Here is a 19,435-nt window from a genome sequence, read left to right as displayed (position 1 = left end):
TCCTGATTGTCTCCTCCCCTCCTCTTCCTCCTTCTGACCTTCAGTGTGATCAGAGGTCACATTCTCAGGTGTTCAGACTTCGGTTTTGTCACACCTGAGATCAACCCTGAGGTGGAATAGGCCTGAAAGGGATTCTGTGACGTCAGAGGGTAGCAGCATCCTGGAGACAGACAGTTGCCAGGTGTACAGGTGGAGCCTGAGCATCTCATCACAGACACTCCAGCTACATTTGGGACTCTTTTTTTTTTTTTTTTTTTGAAAAAAAAGTGATACAGAACTGAATTATTTCGGCTTTGTGACAGACGTTCTTGTTTGTTTTGTGACAACATAACCAGAACAAAGATCTGCAAAACTGCTGATCCATGTTTGGTTCCAGGACTCAGCAGTGTTTGTGTATTTGTGCTTCAGACGGGTCATGGAGGTGTCGTCTCACAGCCTCTTCCTGCTGCAGCAGCTCAACGTGCAGAGAGAGTTTGGCTTTCTTTGTGACTGCACCGTCGCCATTGGAAACGTCTACTTCAAAGCTCATCGAGCTGTGCTGGCCGCCTTTTCCAACTACTTCAAAATGATCTTCATCCATCAGTCCAGGTAAGAACTTTTCCGTTTTCCTTTAATAGTCAAACATAGTTTGGTAAAAGACACGTGAGCTACAAGAACAAGGTCCTTGGTTTAAAAAAGCTGGACTGAAACTTTGGTTATTTATTTTATTATTAATCAAAGATAGATTTTCAGAATACAATGAGATGGAAGCTCACTTAGTCCTAGATACCCAAAAAGTCTTATTCAGAAAGTCCACAGAAATGAACATGAGCTTAGAAGAAATACGTTGTGGAACAGGGCTGTAACAAGTATATGAGCCTGTAAATTCTCGCAGTATAGTGTAAAAAATTTGAGTATGAATATTCGCAACGTCCAAATAGCTGATTCACGATCTTTATAAATATAGTAGAGTGTAGTGAATTATCATGTAGTAAAATATTGATTGTTCTGAAATACAGAATAATGTTGGATTTTCATTTATGAACTAAAACAAAGCCGAATGAGTGGCGTCACCGGAAGTAAACAAATCTTCAAAATAAAGTGTCAGTGAAGCTTCCTGTTTTCAAAGTTTTTTTGAGGGGTGGGATTGTATAAATTTGCTTCTTCCCACTCCTTTTCAAACAATGCTTGAAATCAATCAATCATTCAAAGTAAAACTATCGAGAGCTTTTTTTAATAACTGGAAATATACTTTATTATTTTATGTCATGATATGTATCGTTATTGTGATATAACATAATTTGTATCGTGATATGTATTTTTTTCTGTCGCCCAGCACCAGTGTGCACTGTGAAAGAATGGTCTATTTTCAATCATATGTCATAAATAAGGCGTATCGTACTACAAAGTGCGTTAAGTGAGACAAAAGAGTCAGAGATAAGTCTATCAGTATTTCACTTTTATAACTGTTTTCCATACAGGTCATGTGTCCATCGTATGCAGTCGTAGGTTCTTTGTGATCTCTGACGCCGACTGTCTGTTTTTGTCCTCAGTGAGTGCATAAAGATTCAACCCACCGACATCCAGCCTGACGTTTTTAGCTATCTCCTACACATCATGTATACAGGCATGTGTCCCAAACAGCCTGTAGACCAGAGCCGGCTCCAAGATGGTATCAAGTTCCTTCACGCCTACCAGCTGTGCCGGAAACCCGGCGAGGGCACCGCAGATGCTGCTGCAGACGCGGTCCGCATGTCCAATCTGTATGGCATCCAGATATCTTCCCAGTTAGCCAACAAGGGGGTGCCGGGAGTTCCCAAGGCCACCACGGTGTCCCGCGGCACCCCTGAGGATGGTTGTTCCACAGACCGGGGAGTAAGGTCCCATTCGCAGCTGTCGCTCGCTGTCGGACTGGAAGGGGTTCATTCTGACCCCCAGGCGCTGCGTAACGTCTGCTCTGTGGCTTCTGGAGACGACTCGGACATCTCGGCTCGCATCAAACAGGAATGTGTGGAGGAGGAGGATGGCGAGGGAAGAGAAGGGACTGTTGTAGGCTCCCCAGGTCAAGGGTGTAGTCCCAATCAGGGGCCCCTAGCTGAACAAAAAGAACGCTCACTCGTGTTGCTATGTCCTCGGTGCGGAGAGCGCTGTTCATCCCCAGAAGACCTGCAGGAGCATCTGTTTAGCCACGCCCTCAACCCCACCCGCCTAATAGAGGGGCTGTCACAGGTTGGAGAGCTGGACGCTGGTGTGGAGGAAGGTCCTCCGGGGGCTCAGGAGCAGCTGGATGCAGGCTGTCTGGAGGAGGCGCTCAGGCAAAGTCAGGCACTCGCCAACCAGCTGGCGGCGGAGCTGAGGAGGAGCCGTGGGGTAGGAGGTAGTAACAGCCCCGCCCCCACCACTCTGCACTCACGTAAACGGAAGATTGCCTGCGCCGTCTGCAGCTTGCGCTTCACCCACAAGAGCCAGCTGCAGGAGCACATGTACACCCACACCGGCAAGCCCGGACGCTACCACCGCTACAGCCGCCTCTGCAGCCAGCTGTTCCAGAGCTCCACCCACTTCTGCGAGGGTGGGGCAGACACGGGTGGAGCCTCAGGACTCTCTGAGGATGCCAACAGGGATGCTCAGGACAACGGCAGCTCCTGCTACTCACTGGACTCAGAGGTGTCCCAGGAGAGCGTGGATGGCGTTCCTGTTGAGTGATGGCGCCCAATGGCGACAAGACTGTTTGGATGTTTGTTTTCTAATGGCTCTGTACCTGTGAAGGTGTGTGTATGTGAATCAATCATGTGGTCATGGTGTTGGTGGGACTCTGAAGAGCCTAGAGGATTGGTGGAATGGGTCTCGGTCGTGTTTTGTGCTTCTGGACCATCAATCCTAAATGGGAAAAACTCCGTCAGATTCTCCGATTCTCTTTGTTAAAGAGTGCGAACACACAGCGACGCCGACTTGGAGATTCCACGCCAGCAGCTATGTGCGGGTTTACAAAGCAGTGAGGAGAAAGGCGACCCATCAGGCTTCGGTGTCGTCAGATGCTTGGGGTCGCGTCTGACAGTCGTTCTCCTTTAGAGCTTCTTGACAATCTGCAGCTCTGTCTGCCAGCAATTCCTTTCAGATGCAGTTTAAAGATTAGGCAACAATCCACAAATGTTGGCTTTCTGCTTCATCTCAGATTTGCAGAATCTTCCTTGCCACCAACCTTCTGGAAAAAAAAATAGATTTTTGTTTTTGTTTCACCAACATATTTAAGTTAGAGAACTAAAAAGGTGGAAAAAAGATACCAGGAAAAGCACAAAGCTTTGTTTTGACTGATCAAAAATGAGAAATGATCTATTAATTGGAGTTAAAGGGACATTAAGATTAACAGATAGAAAATGGACACATTTTACAAGAAATAAGTAGGGAGAAGCTGTAGGGAAAGAATTCAGATTTAGCCAAAGTTAGAGAAATTTTAAGTCTTAAATGAAATCTGTAAACACAGTACCTTTCAGTTATGGAGGATAATGGCCCCATTTGGGGGTTGATACGTATGGTGCTGCAGGTTTTCGGGGTGTCCGGGCCAGTGGAGGGTCGTAGACAGTGAAGTGGTGAGGGTTTGGGGGGTTGGAAAAAAGGAAAAATCTGTAAGACACGCCTGTGTGTCACCTACTTGCCCCTTACTTACCTTCATGGGTTTACTTAAGTTTGCTACGACATGTCACCTGCAGCATGCCCATAGAAAAAAATGTACATCCACATTTTCGCTCTACAGGCTCGCTGAATCGTGAACAATCTTCAAATTTTTGTAGAAGCCACCTACTTGCCCCATACAGGTTTGCCCATTTTTGCCCACAGACAGCACTTATCCACCCGTAATGGCAGCTGTTATTAAGGCATAAAATGGATCATAATTAAAGGTCAGTAAATTCAAAACATTGTTTCCTGATAGAGGATAAACTGAAGTTCCTCTCCTCAAAGAGACGATAAAGGAGTCTTTATGACTCGTCTTTGCAAACAGTCATCATTTTCACTGTAAGCTTGTTTGTTTAGTAAAACAAGAATAAAATACAATTTCTGATGTCCTTTCAAAATAAAACTCCAGAGTTTTTTTCTAATGAGCACTAACATAGTCGTTTACTCTGCCTATTTAGTTCCTCTTTGCTACCCATCTTTCTTTGTTTAGTCTTATTATGTGCCTTCATCTTGTTTTTCCTCTTTTTTGTCAATTTTTCCAATATTCGGCATTATTTCACTCCTGTCTTTTTTTCTGTTTTATTTTTTTCCTATGGTCAAATTTAACCTTTATTTCTTTCTTTTTTTGGAGGGGGGGGGGGTTATTTCAGTAAGACTCCAACTCATTTTCAAGGTAGAATAACCAGCTTATTAATTGTTTAAATATTCCTTAAACTTTTAGATGTCAAATACAGGCAGTAAAAATGGTGGTTTGCTTTTTTAAAGTGCTCTGTCGTCTCAGTCAGAGTCACATGACCAGCATTTACTAATATGATTTCCAGCTGAAGGTTCATCGATTACTGATTGCTGAGCGAGTGAATGTCGTGATCTTCTATGTTTTTGCTGTAAAGAAAAAAAAGACAAAGTTTTTTTGTGCATAGTTGTTTATTGTTGATGGAAGTTTGACTTTTTTGTAAATAAATGTCTTTTTCCACTAGTCAAATGAGCGCTCTTTAAGCACCTCACAACAAACTCCTTTCAAATCGCATATTAAACTCAGTTGTAAACTACATTACCCATAGTCCTTATCGGAGCAGAAATACCTGTTTGCTGATCTGATTGGTCAGAGCTCCATTGCCTAGAGACAGATGAAGAAACTGTGACTCTCCATGGCTACAGACAGAAATGGAGTTGCATTTCCTAAAATGTGTATATATATAACCTAAATATACACATAGAGTAGAGCGGATTTTCAAAGTGTTAATTTTTATTTATTATAAACCACTAGTTCAAAACTGAGGTTGTCTTATCACATCAATACAATTTGTTATAATTTAATTATTTTTTTTGCACTTGATAATTTAAATCTAGTCCCAATTTTAACCAGCATGCATTGCTTCAACTTGTACATTGCATCAAATCTGGACCACCAACCATGAACACCAGTAAATCCACTAATTGAGGCTTTTCTTGTATTTTTTTGGCTGGATTTTTGTTAGTTTTCTAAATTTATCTGAGTTATTTTTGTGTTTTTGTCAAGCTCCTTGTCCTTAGTGAACTAATTGTGTTTCTCTGGTTGTTTATTCCATAATTGTGTGTTTTTTTTAGGCATACTTGTAATTATTTTTGACTTTTGATCTAATGTTCCAGTCAGTACAGCCTGTTTTTGTATGTGTTTGTGTGGTCCATTCTCTCTCTCTGAGATGATTTCCAGTGAGGGTGACGTGTTGCACGTCACACACTTGTGGACTCTTGCGAGTCTCGCGGATAATGTGGCAATAAATTCTGACAGGGCCCCATCAGAGGAAATGAAATCTTGCCTCCCCCCTGGGGGGGAAAACTTCCCCTCCACCCCCCCACCGTCACCTTATTGGAGAAACAATTTATGTGAAACAAAAAGCCAATCAGAGTAGTTGCCATGGAAACTGGTGCTGTGCAGCAGCAGAGCAGGGGCGAGCTTGGTGGCAAGCGTCGCAGAAACCGATCGCTTCAGCCGGACGGAGCCAGGTAAGCCTGCTTTCCCTCCACTTTGGTCTTTTACTTGTTGATGCCTTAATTGTGCGCGCGTCTGATGACATCATGGCCTTTGATTTCGCTCATGTCAGCCAGGAGGGGCTCACCATAAACTTTGGCGACAGCTGATCAGATGTGATCGGGAGCCTCTGATCAGCTCTCCCTCCGTGGCGATCTGCTGACATCTCATTTTAACCAGCCGGGATTAATGCAGGTGAGCGAGCCAGACGGTCCTCTGACAGGTCAATGCTTTTAGTTCCAGAAATTGATCAAGTAGAGATGATGCTGAAGGAAACTGGAGATGAACTGTGAACTTCACGGTGAGAGCTTTCACCACCTTCACTTCCTTCTATTTATAGACAGCTTGAGAAGAAGAGGCCATAATTAATGCCTCCATCTGTTAAAGCGCCTGTCATCACTATGAGATGAATAGAGAAGCGAGTCGGTCTGAAAAGATTCTTTTTATTACTCTACGGTCTGTTAGAGACCCTAGTATTGATAACTAATTAAGTCAGGATATTCAGGAACTTGATGTTCTCAAGGTTTGACGTCATTTCATCTTTTGATGCTGCAGGAAACGCCCCTGGATAATTAATTTTACCTCAACTTTCCAATTACTTTTCAGATTTCAATAATTATTGATCATCTGATTATTAAAAAGGCTGAATCACATCAGGTTTTAAGGTATCTCTCTATAAATCATACAAATCTGCATAAATCTCTGTGGTTTGGTTGGTTGTCTGCAGGTTCTCAGGGGCTTCATCTGCAGAGACGATAGCCAAAAACACCTCTAGCAAGAACCTGTTTGTCCTCTTCTAAAGAATGGCGAAGGAAGAGAAAGACGAGACAGTTGTGAAGAAAGGCACAACCGGTCTGCTGAGGCTGTTTCAGGGGAGGAGCAGGAGGAACGGAGAGGAGGACGAGAAGCAAGAGAAACTGGACAACAGAGATGAAACCTCAAAAACTGCTTTATCTGTTGCTGAAAAGTTGGAGCCAACCGATAGGGATCAATGTGAAGATCCTGGTGAGGGTAATAACACCAGGACCAGGGCGAGACATCGGTGGTGTCATAGATTTTCCTCTGCGGTAGTTTGCATGCGAAGGAGAAAGAGTAGTTTAAAGAAACCACAAGAGGAGCTCAAAACAGCTTCACTGAATGAGGTAGAAGGAGATATGGCCTTCAAAGTCAATAAGAGGTTTAACATGAAGACAAAGTTCAGCAGGTTCTTGACCTCAAACATCGCTTGTCGTTCTCTTAAAAGGAATGGAGACAAGACCGGCCGTAAAGCTTTACGAAGCCTTCCAGGAAAACTAAGTAGGTTCTTTTTGATCAGAGAAAAGAGACGTTCCATCACACAGGAAAATGTGGAGAACAAAAGGGTGGAGGAGGATCCAGCTGGTTTTGATGTTCAAGCTGATGAATCTATTGAGCTGCAAAAAACCACAGTCCCACCACAGAGCACTGAAGATGACATTAGGAGGAAATCCCAAACTGGTCTCCTAGACGCTGATAACCTCACCAACAACCGGGTTTCGGTGCAGGTTGAGTCACCAGAAGAAGACCTTTGTGACTCTGTCAAAGTCGTGGTGGACTTCGGCGATCAGCAATCCTCTCAGCAAAAGACCAATCAAACCAACTCCTGGTCCCTTCAGTCTTCCATCAACGGACCCTCAATTCGGATCGAGCTCTGTCCTCCAGTCCAGGATGAAGAAGAGGAAGAGTGTTGGGCCAGCGGCTCTTACAGCTCTCACGTTCTCCATTTGCCGGGCGGCTTCAACCCAAGCGAGCGGCAGCTGCATCACACGGCACGCTCGCTGGTCCAGACCGCAATGACTGCCGCTGTGGATCAACTAACCAGAGAGAAACAGATGGGCCGAATCAATTGAGAGGAATGTTTCCTGCTCTGATGGTACCAAGTACCCTCTGGAATAGAAGTCAATTTTCTTCAGTTGTTCTAAAATAGGTCTAAAAGGAGAGTGTGTGTGAACAGCCGAGCTTTAGCTCTGGTATTTACATTCTTTGGACTTCCGTAACTCTTTGACCATTTACGCAGTTGACATAATTCCAATGGATTCTGAGGTGGAGCAAAGCAGCCTTGTGCTAATAGGCAACAATTTACAGTTTTGAAGTGCTAGTGCGATCAACGTTGCTCAGCTAATTGTGTGGTTGAGAAAAGCGACTTAGTGCTGTTACACAACACTTCACGTTACCCCGGGTTCACACGGCAAGCGTTACAGCTCAGGTGCGAGGGGGGAGCGGTCTAGGTACAGCAGATGTCTCCCATTGGCTACAGGATGCCTGCAGCCACAGGCTCTGCTGTTGACCTTGCAAAACTCTGAACTCACATAGGTTCATGCGATAACCCGCCGTTTATATAGGAAGTACAGTAATCCCCCCTTATTCACTGCTGTTGCGTCCGGCGAAAATTTGAACCCAGCAGATCGCAGAGGCTGAACGTGATCATCTACAGTGGGATTTCCTCTTGCACGTTTAAAGCTATGTAAAGACTGCGGTGCTCGTATCAGAACTGTAATGCTAGTTGTGTGAGCTCGGGGTAAGTAATGTGTTGCACATCAATGAAAAGCCCATTGGTAAAGCCGCTTCACTACCTGCCAAAATCAGCCAATTCAAGTAGATCACGTGAAAGGTTGAAGAGTCACGATAGGTCAAACAGTGTGTGTTATTTAGGTGTCATTGGCGACATCTTAGGTGTTAAACTGCTTAACACAGTTCCATAAAAACATGCTAGCTTTTCCTAGTCAACTAAACTACCTAGTAAATATTCATATGTAAAAACGTTAACTCAAAATCTTTATCAGTTATAATGACAATTTGTTTTGAAGATTCTACTGTAAATATTAAGCTGAACCTTAACATAACCAACTATGTACCTCAGAGTCCCAACAACAGAACTTTACATTTGCGTTTGAACCATTGACAACTGGACTGATAGACCCCTCCCCCTTTCCTTCCAAACAGGAAGTACCTGCTGGCTTCAAGAGGCCACCATCCCATAGATTTCTATTGAAAAATAAACAGCTTTTACTCAGCCAGTCTATTTGTCAGAGTAACTATTCTTGTTCTGATACTTTTTTGAACATGTTCTGTAGTGCAAGTTTCTTTAAGTTATAGAGCCGTTATAGGGCCGTGGACTTCCAACAAGCCTACTCCTGATTGGCCAGAGTGGTGAGTGGTTCCCATAGAACTATTGACCCAGACCGACTTGGACTAATCACTGCTCACTGACGATTTCTGGTTCCAACATAAAAACATCCATATCACAAAAAATATCTGCTGAACTGAGTGACGTCATACTCTGTCCAGTTCTCATCTACAGTCAGTGGTTTGAACTCTATTCTCTACCTCTTTGTCCCACATCTGTTCTGTATGAAGGGGTGAGGGGTTGAAGGGATAATACACAGCTTTTCCAAATGAAGGTCTATGAATCAAAGAGTGAAAAACCTTTCTTCTATATTGGAACAATAATGATCTATTATTGTATTTTTTTGGACTGGTGCAAAAGGTCATTTGATCTAGAACAGGGGTGTCAAGCTCAATCACACAAAGGGCATAAATCCAAAACATACCTTAGGACAGGATAAAGATTTATTGAACAAACTATAATAAAATTTTTAAAACTTTGAAAACGTAACTTTTTAAAATAATTGTGACCTAGATATAGCATTACCTGTGATAATGCTGATGGGAATGCTGTAGGTTGAATTTTGTTGCTGAAGATGCTAGTGCTGATAGCCGAATGCTGAAATTGACAGCTAAAAACACTGAAGCTGATAGCCAGATAAAATATTAGCTAAATGCCAAATTAGGCTAAAAAAAAAAAAAAAAAAAAAAAAACAACTTAGGTTAGCTAGCATGTAGCTGGAAAAACTAGCTAAACCTCAAAATAGACTAAAAAACTGAAAAAAAGCCTAAATTAGCCTAAACACCTAGCATATAGCCTAATTACTAGCTAAACTCCAAAACAGCCTAAAAAAGCCTAAATTAGCCTAAACAGCTAACATGTAGCTGAAATATTAGCTAAATGCTAAGACAGCCTAAAAACTTTTAATACATGCCCCCGGGCCTTGACTTTGACGCGTGATCTAGAGAATACTTCCTATCCAAAATAACCTTTTTAGTTCTTTCCATGGGCTTCCTGACATCATTCCATTTTTGAAATCAATATTTGAAATCTTTTTTGTACTTTTGAAAGTTTATTTTGTGTGTGTGAAACCATTCATATGTTTTATCAGTAACAAGGGAGCAGAGTTAACTGCACACTCTGGTTGATTCGCTCATTTCTAGATCCACCATTCATGTTACAGCCTAAGTACAGGGACAAGTGCAGGGGGAGGGCCAAGGGGTGGGCTTGAACTGACTGATTGTGGTTATCTTTCTAGATCTCGTTAGAGGAGGAAGGTGTGTATTTCTTAAAACAATCTTCTTTCCTTGCAAACCAGCTTCCTGCTCTGCTTCCATTTTTTATTAATTGTGGTACTGCAGTAGTTTTTAACATGTGCTCAAATGACAGAAAACTGGAAATTGTGGTTGTTGAGTTAAAGTATTCTTACATCTTATGAGAAAAAAAGTTCCTGTTTTGAACACTAGTGGTTGAGTCTGAGTCCAAACCTTACTGTAAATACAGCTGAATACAAAGGATGACTATTCTTCCAATTGTGTTTTTTTTTATCAGTGGTTGTTAATAAAGATATTTTATGAATGATGTGAAGGACAAGTTGAAATCTCTGCTTAAGAAACAAAACCCTATGTTACTTTTTGCAAATGGAGTCCTCACTCACACTAGTGGTTGATAGCGCGACATTATTACTTAATTATGGTGGTTTTAAAATGTATTTATCCCAAAAAGAGCATTACTAGCCCTGATTTTTTGATAAACATTACAATTTTATTATGGAAGTCAACAAAAGACAAAAGGTAATGAAATTATAACCTTTATTTGATTTAAAAATGAACAAATGTTTTTTTTAAGTAGTTCAGAACAGATTAATCATATAAATGCAGGAAAAAAGCGTTAGTATATAAATTATTAATATTTTAATCTTTATTGTAAAAGTTTTTAAAACATAATTTACATGATCATAATACTTTTTTAAATACTAAACTAGGGTGACAATGACATCTCTCATCATACAGAAAGACAAATGGTTCAATATGACAAACGGGGAAAAACGAGAAGATTGATAACAAATGACCTGACAATAATTAACATGTAATGATCAATTTTAAATAACTGAAGGATGATCAACACAAACAAAAATAGTTGAATAATTACAACCAACACTTGGTTTTACAGTAAATGAGGACGTAGAACATCACAACAAAAAACAAAACATCAGAAAACAATAAAAGCACCAATCCTCTCTTTTACAAAACAGGTACTGTAAATGTGCACACTTTTAATTATCTTTTTATCAGTTTAATTTCAAATCATCTCACATTAGTTTATTGATTTATTTGTTTTAGAATTTAGACCATCAATTAAATTTAGTTTTCACTCATTTTACTGTCTCAGTAAAGTGACTACACAAAACCTCTTTCATGTAATTGTTAGTCAATTACAATAATTTGATTTTGCTGAAATAATCTTGAATTGGATTATAAATAATGTAAGTTACATGGTCAATTTGTTTTTTCTTATTGGTTTTTGTAGCATTTTGGACAACATGTTGCTAAATGAATATGAATGAAATCAAATTATTTTTGATTTATGAGCAAATTTTAATCACACACTCAAATTTGTCCTTTCTTTTGTGTATTTTGCAATGAATAGCTACATCATCTATTTTTTCCTAATGTCTAAAATTTAAATATAGTGTATTATTTTGTATTAAATTAAATTTTTACTATCTCAAAACATTGGAGGTAGCATGTTTGTCATCTTACATAAATATTTTTTGGATGAAATCTTAAATACAGATAAGAAAATGCATGAAATTCACAAAATGCAGCTTTATGCCTGAATGATGTTTATAGATCTCAAAGCATCCAAAGAGTTTGCATGAAGGTCAAGAATGCAAATCACATTATAAAAAAGTCTAAAGGATTTCAGGCTTCATCTCCAGACTAGTGAGCTGCCTTCATCCTGACCAACAATCATCATCAGTTAGTCTGACTAAATGGCATCACACGGCTGTCAATCATTTCTGACAATTCTTTATATGTTTTTAGCTGTTTGCTTTACACATGTTAATAATCTATCTTGTTATAATCTTGTTCATGTTATTTGATATTAACTTGAAAAATGCAAAAATTGACATTCTGTTTTCTTTCTTTCTTTATAGTCATGAAAATATAAAAACTATAAAGCAGATGTTATAAAAAATGTAAGAATCTTTCTGACATTAATAAGGTCACTTGTTAAAGGAACTTTAATGCTTTCACATTAAAATCACAGTCAGTTACACATCAATTTACTTTTTTTATTACTTAATTAAAAATAAGCTATTTTTGAATGTTAAATTGAGCTTTTTTTCACATTTAAATCAACATTTAGTTTTCTGATTATATCACCTGATCAACAGAATTCCATTATTTTTGCTTTTGTTCACCCTCGTTCACTCTTTTTTATTAACAATTTAATGCTAATCTCTAGTGTAGAATAAAAAAAAATATTTTCATTACAACAACTTTTTAGAGGGCTTAAAAAATATTAAATATCTTCGTTTGTGCTTTCTTTCTTCACTTTTAAAATTAGCAGAAAAAAAAAAAAACAGAAAGTAAAACACTTAAATAAAACAAATTGGTTTAATCAAACGGGGAAAAACAATGAAGCTCTTGTGAGTGTTGATCTGGGCCTTAAAATCACCCTAAAGGCAGATAAAAAACTGTTAAAACCCCAAATGCCAGTAAAATATGGTTTTGTAATGTGTCTGCAAAGAACTCTGATTATTTTTACCTTCCAGTGTTCTTGTTTCACCTGCACAGCTGCTTTCTGAGGAGGAAACGCTGAGCGCTCTGCACCGTGTTCTGAAAACACACAAACACGACTCACTGCCAGGTGAATTATGGGGTTTGCAACCAACATTAGAAAGTTTTAGGGCAGCAAAAATAAAAGTGCTTTGAGTAAATTAAAGTTTACAGTGAATTTAATTTTAGTAATATTTTTGTCTATTCAATCAATTTATTTACATTTAAAAGCAAAAAAGGAATATAAATAACAAAATAAAATAATACAGTGACTGGAAAACACAAAGTTGAAGTTGCATAATTGTGACATCCTTACTTAATAATAAAAAAAATAATAATTTAATCTAAAAATGGACATAAAGGTGTTGGATGCCTATAAGTAATAAATAAATACCAACCTCCATCAGCATGGCCACTGTCATCGGCCCCACCCCCCCTGGAACCGGTGTGATAAATCCCGCTCTCTGATTGGCTGAAGCATAGTGGACATCTCCAACCACCCGTTTGCCGCTGGCTTTGGTCTCGTCTGTGTCAGAGGTCAGGCGTCATGCAGATGCGATAATCCACACAAAGAACTGACTGACGCTCATGGTCAACCTGGGACATGATTGATGCCGCAGTCGATGACCACCGCCCCCTCCTTCACCCAGTCTCCTCTAACCATCTCCGCTCTGCCCGCCCCCACCACCAGGATGTCGGCCCGGCTAACCTGAAAAAGGATAATTTTACTTGGGCTGGGTTAAAAAAATATTGATTAATCAATTTAAGTTTAACAGATCAAGAATGCTAGCTTGATGCTAACGTGTAATGGAATTTCCCACAGGATGGCTAATGCTAACACTCGGTTGACGTTAACTTACATTGCTGTCTAAATGAACATCTTTACAAACTCACAAGCATGAATTTTCCAAACTCTTGTAAGAATATATTTTTAAAGCAACAATTTGTGGCATGAAACATTGTTTTTTTCCTCATACTTTCTTCTTCTGGAATAAGGTGTACTGCTAGAGCGCGATCGCCACCTAGTGGCCAAACTGAAACGTCCTCCAGGAGAAGCAGAACAATGTTTACAATGTGAATGATCTTTACATACATATTCATTTATTTGAATTGAAGAATCAAAAAAATTCTGAATCGAATCGATTCAGGCTCTTGTGAATCAAATCAAATAATTTCTGGAAATTATAACCGATACCCAGCCCTAAGTTTTACTCCATGAAAGGAATATCCTGCTTTTTGCAGTTCTACATTCTTGTCAGTACCTGCTCCGGTAGGTCAGGCGTCTTGGAATGACAGGTGGTCACGGTGGCGTGGCTCCACAGCAGCAGGTCGTGCATTGGAGCGCCAACTATTTTGCTGCGACCTATGACGACCGCATGCTTGCCCGCCACCGACACGCCTACAGAGGAGCAGGAAGTTCATAGTTTATGAAACATATAAATAAAAGTAAGTGACAACATCCTCTCAGAACTATTTATTCCAACAAAAATTCTGTCTATGCTAAGTTAAAAAAGTCAAAATGATTAATTTTGCTTTTTTTAGATCATGGAAATGTGTGAGATGAATGAAGAGGAAGGTCAGGAACAAGATTCAGAATTGCTTCTCAGAAGATCAGTCCAACTTTCTTCTTCTTCTTCATTTTTTTGACACAAACGCAGAACTTTAAATTCTTATGTTTTTCTTTTGCTGGTGTCCAGGTCCACCTTTCTGTCACTGTGGTAGAAGTGAGCCACATTCAGAGCTGTACCTGTCTGTCTGATGAGCTCCATGCAGCCGTTGGGGGTGCAGGGGATGAAACAGTCCTTCAGATCTCCTCGGGATAACTTTCCTGCATTTATACAACTCAAACTGCACATTTAGAACAAAGAAAACATGTTAAAAAAATCCTTAAACCATGCAGCAAACAATAAAAATTAGAGACAAAAATAAGAGAGAAGTGACCCATCTACGTCTTTATCCGGAGAGACGGCGTTGGTGATGAGCTCAGAGTCGATTCGGTTGATGGAATCTAGAGGCAGCTGGACAATCAGACCGTGGACGGATGTGTTTTCGTTGACGGACATGATGCTTTGTAGGACCTGCAGGGCAAAAGGACACCAGCAGTGGTCAGAACTTCAGATCTGGTCAGTAATAAAGAAGATGGTTGGTCTCATACCTCATCCTGTGTTGCCGTCTTTGGCAGCCGGACATGTTTGGCATCGATTCCGATCTGCAGAGAAGAATCTGGAGTCTATTTATTGCATATTTGGGGACAGTATAAAAAAACTGTAACTAATATTTACCTGGAATCAACCAAAACATTTAAAATGTGAGAAAATACTTTTGAGTTCCTTTCAAAATAAAATACCCTGTGCCACATAGAATCATCCGCCGCCACAAATGTACTCCAATGAAACATTTTAAACAATGCAAGCCAAAGATTTCATTTTTTTTATTAGTGTACCTCAAATATAGTGTTCCGTTATCTATTTCTCTACTTAATACTTCTGTTAACCTGAAAAAAAAAATTGTATTTTGATCCAATATATATTTTTCCTCTCTGGACAGCAACTGAATATTATAATAAGTATTTTAATTTGATTCTAACAACAAAAAGCTTTCTTTTCTAAATTTTATTCCTTATTTCAAGTGTGCATTCTGGAGAAATGGTCGATCACACAAGGCGCCATCTTGATTTAGTGTAATCTCAACCTTTATAATGTCGCTTTCTTCCACTCCCTTTCAAGCAATCTATAATTATTTTTGCTATGTCTGACATATCTTTGTACGGTTGTAAATACAGTCGATTGTACCTGTATTATCGCTTGAAATAAACCATTTAAAATCAAATTAAATAAAAAAACCCAGTTGCTTGAGAAGCATCTTACCCTTAAATTCATAAAAATAACAGAATAAAATGTAATTTTTGAATTTTTATTTCTTAAATCGTTTGAAAATGTGTTGTAAAATTAATAATATTAAAGATACAAATTTCTACTGATTTGATTAAGCACTCTTCCTTTGCATCTTCAGCACTGATTATCAATTGCACCCTCAACCAGCAGCGATTCTCTGTTTTTGTGTGCATATTTGTTAACTCTAATCCTGCATGACGTGTGTGTCTCACCTCAGCTGCAGCTTTCAGTTTGGTGCTAATGTACAGGTTGGAATCGTCTCGGTCTCCCACCTGAAAGACACCACCCCCCCACACGGATCAGTTTCAGCACAGACATGTGAGCTCGTTGGGTCAGGTTGGTCCTGATGACGACAACAAAGGACCAACAACTTCTGCAGGTTAATGATAAACAGCTTTGTGTGTGAAGGAGACAGATCTGCCTGGACCTGACTGACCGTTCCCTGAACCTGAGCTGGATCAGGTTTTCTGGTTCAGACCAGTCTAAGCCTGGAAGACTGAAGCTTCTGTAAAACACAGCAGGTTCCAGCTTTTATCACATCTGAGAAACTTCTCGGCAGCAGCTACTTCCTGGTTTCATGAGTTCATGATTATAGTAGATATCAAAGGGCGAAGTCGGATTTTAAAAATGCAGGACAGTGTTCTCTAAGGAGCAAAAACATTAACCAGCTACTAATTGCTGTTATTTGGTTTGACCAGCAGGTGTCGCCAAAACCTTCTGGAGGGAAAGCTAAAGGCTCAGTCCTAAACCTCCTCAGTGATTCTGAATTACCTGCAAAACCACCAGGCTGGGTCGGAACCCCGAGAACTCACTCTTCATCTTCTCCACCTGCTTCTTCAGCCTCTCCCTCACCAGCCTGCACACACAGATCTATGGTCAGAGCTTCAGAGTGGACCGGGTTGGAGAAACTAGGATGAACACCTACCTGGATGTCTTGTTGCCAGAGATGACTGTTGCTATGAAGCGCCTGCCACCTTGGCAACAGGAAGCCCCAACGTGGAGCGTACGAGCAGCCAAGGACAACATGACTGATGGGGAGAAAAATTGTGTTTAAATCCTGTGGAGGAGCTGTCAGCCAAGAGTTATGAGTAACCCACACTATGACGGCTTATTTGGTTTGGTTAATTTACAAAAACATATATAAGTAAAAAGCATTTTAAGAGCTAAATTTAAAAGATTTACACATCTTTTTAATAACCAGCTCATTAAAAACTTCGGCTGGTTCACTCAAGTGTCTCTAAGGCCAAAAAAAACCCAAACATTTTTTCTTTAATTTACGTATTTTTGATAACTTGAGCCAATTAAATTTGAAGAATCCTAACTTGTATAGAAAAGACACACTAAATCAGATCAGAAACAAAAAAAAAAAAAAACAAACAAAAAAAAAAACGCAAACACATTAAAGCTGTTTTTCTGAATGTATCACATCAGCACCCTTATTGCTAAAGTCAGTAAAAAAGGATTTCTTTCTGAAGTGTAAACAAAGTCATGTTGGGGCAGATCTGAGGATAACTTTACATGTTGCTATTTGTAACAATGAGAGCTAATTTTATGATCCATTTTGTCTGGTTTTTTTTGTTTTGAAATAAAAATGGTTGAAGAAAAAGGGAATCTAATAATGAAGGAGTTAATGGGAAGAAGGGGAGTAATGATGGTTTGAAAAAGAAAGAAAAAAAAGGAGCAACAGAAGGAAAAAAAGAAAAAAAGGAAGAAAAGTGTGTGAGACATTCAAAATAGAAAGAGGACGGAAGGAGAAAAGGAGGAATAGAACAGACAGAAGTGAGAGACAGAGGAAGGAGAGCAAGAATAGGAGGAAAGAAAGAAGAAATAATGAAAAAATAAAATGGCAAAAAGCAGAAAGGAAATAAAGAAATTGGCATAGAAAGAATTCAATTCAAATAACTTTATTTATCCTTTATTTGTTTAACTTTATTTCTAAGAGAAACTGATAAAAAAGGATGAAAGAGATACAGAAAGAGAGGACAGAAAAAAGGCAGAAAGGAAGAAATCAGTTACAAAAAATGGAACAAAGATAAATGAAGAAGAATTGAAGAAGAACAGAACGTAAAAAGAAAAGAGTGGTAGAATACAGACTGAAAAGTGACAAAAATGATAAAAAAAAATTGAGGGAAAAAAGAAAAACTAAAAAGAAAAGGTACAGGAAAGCCGGGACGAAATGAATGGAGGAAGAGAACAACACCTTTCTAGCATAAAAGTAACATATGTTTTTTTTTTGTTTGTTTTGTTTTTTTCTTTTGCTGGGAACCTAACAATAAAGCAATAGAGTCCATAAAGAATGGTTTTTTTTCTGCAGCACTCATTTACATAGCCCCTAAAGGGAGATCACAGTAAAAAAAAAAGAAAACTAGTGTCTTTTGTGCACCAGATACTATTTTAGGGGCTCTGTACAAACTTAACATGTGAACATGAAAAAAATGAAAATTAAAAACACTTCTGCATAAAATTTGAAGCTCTTTGAAGCTCTCTCAAGATGCTTTTTAACTCTTCTAGAACACAAACCAAGCTGTAAATGTGTGGCTTAAAACTTTATCTGGAGTCTGCAAATTCCCACACTTTGAAGGAGTCCCTAAACTCCACCTCAAAGCTATTTCACTCTAAACTTCCTGTAAATAATCCTCACTCTGTTTTCAGATCAGGCAGAAGGGGAACGAAGCTGCTCCATAAACATGTAGCCTACATTACTGGAAAGTATGAGAGCAGAGGAATTCCTGCTTTGGCTCCAACTGTTGCTGCTGCAGCTTCGCCACATTACCAAATGAAAAATGAATGTTTGCTAAGTTCTCTGCGTGCAGCTGCAGAAACACAAGAGGACATGCTGGAAAATAGAGGAAAAACTCACAGCAGCAGCTTACCTGATGGCCAGCGCGACCCACAATTCAACTGCTCCAGATGTTTCTCTGGCAGAACTGTGGGGGTTTCTGTTTAAGTATGGAAGCTCGGCAGTGACAAAAAGAAAATGCAACCGGACTGCAGATCAATACCACTTGGATCAATAACTACTCAACAGATTTCTGTTATCGGATAGATAAGGGCAGGTCAAAAGTTACGTGTTTAAATCAGCTTCATGGTTTATCAGGAAACACATGTAAATAATGTAAACACAAATATGTTTATTTAGGGTAAGAATTGATTTAACTGTGGCTGTTTTTGCAATTTTGTTGGCTTTAACAAGTTGGTCAAAAATGTTTATTTTTACAAAACCACGAGCTGCTTTATAAATATAGGTTACATAATTGCTAAAAGTAAAAAATAACAAATAAAAAAAACATATTTCTTTATCATAAAATTAAAAAAAACTGTAAAAATGTTTCAATTTATAAATATACATTTTAAGCAAAAGCATATTTTATATCATTAATTTAATTAAGCAACGAACATTAAGTTTAAATTTCCACAATTACACACCTTTCTTAAATACTGCAAACCAAAAAAGCTGATTTATTTAAATAAGAAAATCATTCCTAATACAAACATAAAAAATGAAAAGAAAAACTTTTTGCTACTTTAATGATGAAACATAATAAATAAATAGTAACCAAAGGGCCACAACACATCAACAACAATTGCTAAAGGAATTCTACCATTTAAAAAGCATTAACTTTTTCTTGACAGCTTCAATCCTGCACATTTTATCCAAAGTAATTTTGACACAAATGTGCTTCCGTATAATTGTGCAACAGTGGGTTGTACCACACTTATCAAGGCGGTGTGTGTCTTTCCCAGGCGTTCCTGCTTCAAACTGAATCAAACCAGCCCGTAAATCCAGCCTGATGCTCAAAGGGAGGTCATGGTCCAACTGCAGGAGTGGGGAAGACTCCTCTGCCCTCAGCCAATCAGAATTCAGGCTGTCAGGGGGACGGCCTCGAAGGAAGAGGAGGAGGAGCTAGAGAACTGCTCTGCTGAAAAAGCATTGACTGGAAAAAGTTGTTTTGTCTGTGAATGCTGA

At 39.2% G+C, this 19,435-nt stretch overlaps 3 protein-coding genes across 6 annotated transcripts in view; 2 read left to right on the top strand and 1 right to left on the bottom strand.

Annotated features, from left to right (window-relative positions):
* zbtb25 (zinc finger and BTB domain containing 25) overlaps nt 1-3,518 on the top strand; it is a 4,005-nt gene extending 487 nt beyond the window's left edge. Inside the window, exons 2-3 of one of the 2 annotated variants that reach the window (XM_024291973.2) lie at nt 409-588; nt 1,533-3,518. In XM_024291973.2, coding sequence (XP_024147741.1) covers nt 416-588; nt 1,533-2,685 — 1,326 coding nt within the window. In that variant the 5' untranslated portion in view covers nt 409-415 and the 3' untranslated portion in view covers nt 2,686-3,518. Of the gene's footprint in view, nt 1-6; nt 589-1,532 lie in introns of those variants that run through there. The other variant, XM_036210627.1, reaches the window with a different exon arrangement.
* A 1,867-nt stretch (nt 3,519-5,385) lies between these two features.
* Nucleotides 5,386-8,697, top strand: LOC112158552. Of its 3 annotated transcripts, none has more exons than XM_024291997.2 (3): nt 5,386-5,640; nt 5,743-5,860; nt 6,393-8,697. In XM_024291997.2, exon 3 carries the CDS (start codon nt 6,469-6,471, stop codon nt 7,531-7,533), a length of 1,065 nt encoding a protein of 354 aa, XP_024147765.1. In that variant the 5' UTR covers nt 5,386-5,640; nt 5,743-5,860; nt 6,393-6,468; the 3' UTR covers nt 7,534-8,697. The 3 variants fall into 3 exon arrangements, with proteins under 3 accessions (XP_024147765.1, XP_024147766.1, XP_024147767.1); XM_024291998.2 differs by having other exon boundaries at nt 5,739-5,860; XM_024291999.2 differs by lacking the exon at nt 5,743-5,860.
* A 3,696-nt stretch (nt 8,698-12,393) lies between these two features.
* Nucleotides 12,394-18,352, bottom strand: LOC112158410 (C-1-tetrahydrofolate synthase, cytoplasmic). The gene is made up of 12 exons (XM_024291760.2): nt 18,329-18,352; nt 16,394-16,496; nt 16,240-16,324; nt 15,681-15,740; nt 14,730-14,783; nt 14,516-14,652; nt 14,322-14,422; nt 13,837-13,973; nt 13,172-13,283; nt 12,973-13,100; nt 12,564-12,634; nt 12,394-12,474 (listed from the first exon to the last, which is right to left on the bottom strand). The coding sequence occupies exons 2-11, from the start codon at nt 16,492-16,494 to the stop codon at nt 12,581-12,583; spliced, it is 969 nt and encodes a 322-aa protein (XP_024147528.1). The 5' UTR covers nt 16,495-16,496; nt 18,329-18,352; the 3' UTR covers nt 12,394-12,474; nt 12,564-12,580.
* Nucleotides 18,353-19,435: the final 1,083 nt, after the last annotated feature.

This window comes from Oryzias melastigma, linkage group LG24 (assembly GCF_002922805.2).
Source record: "Oryzias melastigma strain HK-1 linkage group LG24, ASM292280v2, whole genome shotgun sequence".
NCBI classification, from domain to species: Eukaryota; Metazoa; Chordata; class Actinopteri; order Beloniformes; family Adrianichthyidae; genus Oryzias; species Oryzias melastigma.
Note: the sequence above shows the minus strand (reverse complement) of the source record. Positions and strands in the feature narration are given on the sequence as shown.